The following is a 7,500-nucleotide window of genomic DNA, read 5'->3' as shown; positions in this document are numbered from 1 at the left end:
AGGTCCATCAAATTTACTTAACATATTGTTGTTGTTTTTTCCGAAGGGAATGGAATCAACTGCCCGAGGAAAGTTTGAAGGTGGTGACTCTGCATGGGAAGAAGAAAAAATGAAATCATACAAAAAGTCTGAAGTGCGATTAATTGAAATACAAGAAAAACTGTGTAAAGATGTTGAGAGAGGGCAGAAACAGGTGGGGATATTTGGTGATTCTCTCTCTCCCATCCTCTTCTCTTACCTGATGTCTTCCCTCTTCTTTTGTTTGTCTAAACTACTCTTCCTTTCTCCTCTCCCTCCTTTTCTCCATTTTTCTTCCCATTCCTTTTCTGTTCTCATCTATTCATTTACTTCCTATTTCTTCATTCCTTATCTCTCCTCTTCATCTTTTTCCCCAGCTCTCTCTCCCCTCTTCTCCTTGCCTCACTCTCCCCAGCTCTCTCTCCCCTCTTCTCCTTACCACACTCTCTCCTCTCTTTCTTGCCTCACTCTCTCCTCTCCTCTCCTCCTCCCCTCTCATTTCATCTCATTTTGTCTCCTCTCTCTTCTCAAACTCCTTTTCTCCTCACTTCTCTTATCTCTCCTCTCCCCTCTTTTCTCCTCTCCTCACTTCTCTTCTCTCCTCTCCTCTCCTCTCCTCTCCTCTCCTCTCCTCTCCTCTCCTCTCTTCTCCTCTTCTCTCCTTTCTCCTCTTCTCTCCTTTCTCCTCTCCTCTCCTTTCTCCTCTCCTCTCCTTTCTCCTCTTCTCTCCTTTCTCCTCTTCTCTCCTTTCTCCTCTTCTCTCCTTTCTCCTCTTCTCTCCTTTCTCCTCTTCTCTCCTTTCTCCTCTTCTCTCCTTTCTCCTCTTCTCTCCTTTCTCCTCTTCTCTCCTTTCTCCTCTTCTCTCCTTTCTCCTCTTCTCTCCTTTCTCCTCTTCTCTCCTTTCTCCTCTTCTCTCCTTTCTCCTCTTCTCTCCTTTCTCCTCTTCTCTCCTTTCTCCTCTTCTCTCCTTTCTCCTCTTCTCTCCTTGCTCCTCTTCTCTCCTTGCTCCTCTTCTCTCCTTGCTCCTCTTCTCTCCTTGCTCCCTCTTCTCTCCTCTCCCCTCTTCTCTCCTCTCCCCTCTTCTCTCCTCTCCCCTCTTCTCTCCTCTCCTCTCTCCTCACCTTTCCTCTCTTTTATTACTTAAGCTTTTTTATGCTTACTTTGAAAAAAATGGATTGAAATGTGTGCATATATCTGTATATTTAGCATGTTTAATTTAGCTACCAGGCATGTAACTCTCTAGTGATGGATAAAGTTCTATCACATGGTACTTTATTTGTTTTTTGACCCTGGCATGAGGTCATGAGCCAGACAAACCCTCACTTGACTTCACTGAATGTTTTTCCTTTTCTTTCATCATTAGAATATCTTCTAATTTCAATAAAACAGCAGATACAGTACTGTAATGCCACCTTGTGTGATGATAAAGTTTTCATGTTGATTAACAAGTTCCTAGGTGATAGATCAAATGTCTTGTTTCATATCCAGTGTGAAGCTAATGCAGAAGAACACGAACACCTGATTGAAGACTGGTGGTTCCGTGAGCAGGAGAATGAGCCAGAGTTACATGCATGGCTGTGCATCAGTACTCTTCGAGTCTGTTGCCCACCAAACCACTTCGGGCCTCAGTGTTTACCATGCAAAGGTGGCATAGAGAACCCATGTGGAGGTAATGGAAAGTGTAAGGTAAGAGGAACTGTTACTTGTGTTCAGAAAATTTCTTGTGAATATTTCTCAGAAAGGAACAAAAAGGTAGTTTGTTTGTAATGATATGGAAAGTGTTATAGAAAGGAGTATTCTTATAGAATTTTTTTTTATTATAGGGTGCAGGAACTAGGAAGGGCAGTGGTGACTGTTCCTGTAATCCAGGATATGGTGGAGAGATGTGTGACTCTTGTACATATGGTTATTATCAGGCCTATAAAGATGACAGTAAGATTCTTTGTGAAAAGTGCAACAAAGCTTGTAATGGTCCATGTAGTGGGGTAAGTATCATTGATTTTGTATTGATATTTTTTTTGAGAGATATCATTTTTTTCATTGTAATGTCATGCTAGAAAAAAATATATACTTAATTTGGTGGTGCAAGATTATATTCCTAATCTTCATGTTGGTAACTTTTCTAGCCTGGTCAGAAGTCCTGTGTAGCATGTAAAGAGGGTTGGATAATGGACACAGAACATGGCTGCTTAGATATAAATGAATGCCTATTGGATAAGACACCATGCAAGAGAAATCAGTTCTGTGTGAATAATGAAGGATCCTACACATGTTTAGGTAAGTTGTGAGGATAGAGGTTATTCTAATTCTTTTGTCTTCTCCCTTTTCTTTCTCCTATTCATTTTTCTTTCCTTTTCTTTCTCTGTTTTCCTTCTTATTTTTTTTTTTCCTCCCCCTTTTCCTTTCTCTTCCTTGTTTTTCCCCCACTTCTACTCTCCCTTTCTCAATTACCTTTTCCTTTCATCTTTTTCCTCTTCCTCCTCCTCCTCCCTTTTGTTTTCTCATTTTCATTTTTGTTTTCTCATACTTTTTGTCTTCCTCCTCTTCATATTTTACTTCCTCCTCCTCCTCCTTTTGGTCTTTCTCCTCCTTTTGTTTTTTTTCCTCATTGATTGTTTTATTTCTCTCCTTTTTGTCTTTGTTTTTTACTTCTTTTTGTCATCTTCTTCCATTTTGTTTTCCTCCTCCTCAATTTTGTCTTCTTCCTCCTCTTCCCAGCTTTATCTTCTTCCTCCTCCTCCTCCCCCTCTTCATCATCCTCTTGTCCCCTTCCCCCTCTTCGTCTTCCTCCTCCCCCTCTTCATCTTTCTCCTCCCCCTCTTTGTTTTCTTCCTCTACCTTTTCATCTTCCTCCTGCTCTTTGTCTTCCGCCTCCTCCTCTTTCTCTTCCTTCTCTTCCTCCTCCTCCTCCTCCTCCTCCTCCTCCTCCTCCTCCTCCTCCTCCTCCTCTACTTCCTCCTCCTCCTCTACTTCTTCCTCCTCCTCCTCCTCCTCCTCCTCCTCCTCCTCCTCCTCCTCCTCCTCCTCCTCCTCCTCCTCCTCCTCCTCTTCTTCTACCTCCTCCTCCTCCTCTTCTTCTACCTCCTCCTCCTCCTCTTCTTCTACCTCCTCCTCCTCCTCTTCTTCTACCTCCTCCTCCTCCTCTTCTTCTTCTACCTCCTCCTCCTCCTCTTCTTCTTCTTCTTCTTCTACCTCCTCCTCCTCCTCTTCTTCTTCTACCTCCTCCTCCTCCTCTTCTTCTTCTACCTCCTCCTCCTCCTCTTCTTCTTCTACCTCCTCCTCCTCCTCTTCTTCTTCTACCTCCTCCTCCTCCTCTTCTTCTACCTCCTCCTCCTCCTCTTCTTCTACCTCCTCCTCCTCCTCCTCCTCCTCCTCTTCTTCTTCTTCTACCTCCTCCTCCTCTTCTTCTTCTACCTCCTCCTCCTCCTCTTCTTCTTCTACCTCCTCCTCCTCCTCTTCTTCTTCTACCTCCTCCTCCTCCTCTTCTTCTTCTACCTCCTCCTCCTCCTCCTCCTCCTCCTCTTCCTCTTCTACTTCCTCCTTCACCTTCCCCTTTCTTCCTCCTCCTCCTCCTCTTCTACTTCCTCCTTCACCTTCCCCTTTCTTCCTCCTCCTCCTCCTCTTCTACTTCCTCCTTCACCTCCCCCTTTCTTCCTCCTCCACCTCCTCTTCATCTTCCTCCTCCACTTCTTTTTATTCCTCCTCCACCTTCTTATCTTCTTCCTCCTCCTCCTTTTCTTCCTCCTCCACCTCCTTGTCTTCCTCCTCCTCCTTTTCGTCTTCCTCCTTCTCCCCCTCTTTGTTTTCCTAATCCTCCTCTTTATCTTCCTCCTCCTCCTCCTTTGTCTTCTTCCTCTTCCTTTTGTGTTCCTCCTCCTCCTCCTCCTCCTCCTCTACTTCCTCCTCCACCTCCTCTTCGTCTTCCTCCAATTCCTCTTTGTCTTTCACCTCCATCTGTACTTTGTCTTCCTTCTCCTCCTCTTTGTCTTCCTTCTCTTCTTCCTCCTCCTCACTCCTCCTCCTTCTCCTCCTCCTCCTCCTCCTCCTCCTCCTCCTCCTCCTCCTCCTCCTCCTCGTCTTCCTCCTCCGTGTCCTCTTTATCGTCGTTGTCCTCCTCTTTACTTCCATCTCCTCCTTCTCCTCTCTTTTGTCTTCTCTTCATCTTCCTTCTCTTTTTCCTTCTCCTCCACCTCTTCTTCGTTTTCTTCCTTCTCCTTTTCTTCCTCCTCCTCTTAATCTTCCTCCTCCTCCTCTTTGTCTTCCTCCTCCTCCTCTTTGTCTTCCTCCTCCTCCTCCTCCTCCTCCTCCTCCTCCTCCTCCTCCTCCTCCTGCTACTCCCCCTCCCCTCCCTCTTCATTTTCCTCCTCCACCTCTTCTTCATCCTCCACTTACTCTTCCTCCTCCTCCTCCTCGTCTTCCTCCTCCGCTTCCTCTTCATCATCCTCCTCCGCCTCTATGTCTTCCATCTCCTCCTCCTCCCCCTCCTCCTTTTTGTCTTCCTCTTCTTCCTCTTTGTCTTTCATCTCCTCCTCTTGTCTTCCTCCTCCTCCTCCTCCTCTTCCTCTTCCTCCTTCTCTTTGGCTTCCTCCTCCTCCTACTCCTCTGTCTTCCTCCTCCTCCTCTCTTTTATCTTCTCCTCTTCATCTTCCTTCTCTCTTCCTTCTCCTCCTATACCTCCTCTTCTTTGTTTTCTTCCTTCTCCTTGTCTTCGTCCTCCTCTTCATCTTCCTCCTCCTCTTTGTCTTCTTCCTCCTCCTCTTTGTCTGTCTGCTCCTTCCTTTTGTCTTCCTCCTCCTCCTCCTCTCAATCTTTCTCCTCTTTTGAAATTCATGTCCAACAAATTATAAGTAGAACAACAAAGGAATGTACAGGAAAACATTAATATGCCGAAGGCCTCTTCACTTTATTGCTTCCTTATGCCCTGATGGAGCAATAAAGGAAAAAAGGCCTTTGGCATATTTGTGTGTTTTCCGGTACTTGCCTTCGTTGTCTAACTTGCAAATTGCTGCTCCTCCACCTACTCTTATCACCACTACCCACCATATTATATATTTTTTGTAAATGATTGATAACTACAGATGAATTAAAAAACCCATTTCCTTTTTAGAATGTGATAAGGCTTGTGATGGATGCACTGGAGATGGACCAGACATGTGTGATAAATGTGCTGAGGGTTATATCAAGGAGAAGGATATGTGTGTTGGTAAGTAAATAAATTTTTACCCTGAATTATAAATCTTTTGTAAACTTTCAACCATTGGTCAGTAATTATGCAAGCTATCTTCCTTTTTCTACCATTTGTCATAGGACATGCATGATCCTAATTGTCTTTGTGGCATGGTGATTTTTCTTTTAGTAGCAGTAGTAAAAGTCAGTTTAATTTATTATTTTTTGTTTTTTTAAGTGATGATGATGGTTTAAAATGTCTTATATCAGTGAACGGTACATTAATTGGAAAGAAAGTATTCTTGATATTACATTTTTAAATACTCTTGATGGCTTGTCTAAGGATTATACAATTTTACATAAACTGTGCATTGATGTTTGTATGTATGTGCTGCTTTGTGTGTTTTGTATGGTTTTGTGTACCTGGAATTGTGTTGTGCATTTCATTCAGTGAGTACAAGAGAGTGAAAGCTTGAGTGTTTCTATGATTAACATAACATTCGGAAAGAGAAGTATCAGATACTCCAAACATTTGAAATTTTTAGACTTTTAGCATAAACATTTGTAAGTTGGTATTGTTTATGCAATATTTTCATACTTAGGTGTATCTCACTTTATTTAAAGTGTTTATTAAGATGTGTAGATTTTTTTATTTTAAATCAACTAAGGATAAATACAAGTGAATGCATCTGTGATCAAAATGAATGTATTTTGAAGCAAACCAGCAGATCTTGGTTTGTTTGTTTTTTATATACACAAATATACATATATATACATATACATATATATACATATATACATATACATATATACATATACATATATACATATACATACATAAACATACATTTACATATATATACGTACAAATATATACATATATATATATATATATATATATATATATATATATATATATTTATATGTATTTATATATATATACATATATAAATATATATATATATATATTTATATATATTTATATATATATACATATATAAATATATACATTTATATATGTATACATATATGTACATACACACACACACACACACACACACACACACACACACACACACACACACACACACACACACACACACACATATATATGTATATATACATACACATTTATATATGTATACACATATATGTACATACACATATACATATATAATAACATATACATATACACATATACATATACACATATACATATACATATACACAGGACCTAGGTTCGAGGCCAGGGAGGATTGTTATTTATCTATCAATGCGGCATTGCATTATTCCATCTTTCATAGATATACTGTATATATATATATATATATATATATATATATACATATATGCATATACACATACATATATATACACACATATACACACATATACACATACATATATATACATACATACATACACATATATATACATATACACATACTTATACATATACATATGTATACATATATATATATATATTCTTATACATAAATATACATATGCATATACATATATATCCATATATATACATATACATATATACTTATACATATATACACATATCATCAAAGGGCCAATGCTGACCAGGGAGCATGGCTGCATCCACTATTCACTTCCAGCCACTAGGGTCCCTCATGACAAGAGTCCAGGCAGGCCCTCAGCCCATCTCTAACTAACTCTAACAGGTCTGGTTAAGCTGCTCAAGCCATGACCTCGTAGGTCGTCTTATAGGCCTCCTCCAGCCAGGATTGACTCGCAGGGCAGGGTCATCCGCAGGGAAACAAGCTAGGTGCCCATATAACCTGAGTTGGCATTCCCAGATTATACAAGTAAAAGGTCCCATGCCAGTCTCATGGTTTAGCTATCAGTTGGACTAGATAGTGTCCAGATTTCGCTTCCGTAGAGCAAAACTGGCAATATCAAGGCCTTGATGACACGTAGCTTGATCCTTCTGCATAGGTACCAACATCTCCAAATGCTTTTGTTGATCAAGTTCGTAGCTCCTGCTGCCAGACCAATCCATCTACTGACTTCTTAATCTGACAGCACAGAGATATAGACTATGCTACCAAAGTATGCAAAGCTCTCTTTGACTTCAGTGTCCTCACCACAAGTATGGATCGATTGAATGGGTTCCATTAACAGGCCCTCAAAGTCCTGAATCTTGGTCTTGATCCAGGAGACTCTAGCCCCAAGGGCTTTGCCTCAATGCTAAATGCATCAAGAGCTGCAACAAGTGATTCCAGGCAAAGTCAAGGGCTGAGACCTTGATATTGCCCTGTGTTGCTCCACACTGGCTTTGAATAGTAG

At 41.0% G+C, this 7,500-nt stretch overlaps 1 protein-coding gene across 4 annotated transcripts in view; it reads left to right on the top strand.

Annotated features, from left to right (window-relative positions):
- The window catches only part of LOC125029719 (cysteine-rich with EGF-like domain protein 2), a 31,957-nt gene that overhangs the window by 7,675 nt on the left and 16,782 nt on the right, over positions 1-7,500 (top strand). For all 4 annotated transcript variants that reach the window (XM_047619801.1, XM_047619797.1, XM_047619799.1 and 1 more), the window contains exons 3-7: positions 47-193; positions 1,507-1,704; positions 1,842-2,003; positions 2,145-2,295; positions 5,126-5,221. In XM_047619801.1, coding sequence (XP_047475757.1) covers positions 47-193; positions 1,507-1,704; positions 1,842-2,003; positions 2,145-2,295; positions 5,126-5,221 — 754 coding nt within the window. The remainder of the gene's footprint in view (positions 1-46; positions 194-1,506; positions 1,705-1,841; positions 2,004-2,144; positions 2,296-5,125; positions 5,222-7,500) is intronic.

This window comes from Penaeus chinensis, chromosome 10 (assembly GCF_019202785.1).
Source record: "Penaeus chinensis breed Huanghai No. 1 chromosome 10, ASM1920278v2, whole genome shotgun sequence".
Taxonomy (NCBI): domain Eukaryota; kingdom Metazoa; phylum Arthropoda; class Malacostraca; order Decapoda; family Penaeidae; genus Penaeus; species Penaeus chinensis.
The sequence above is the reverse complement of the archived record's forward strand: the minus strand, read 5'-3'. Positions and strand labels throughout refer to the sequence as shown.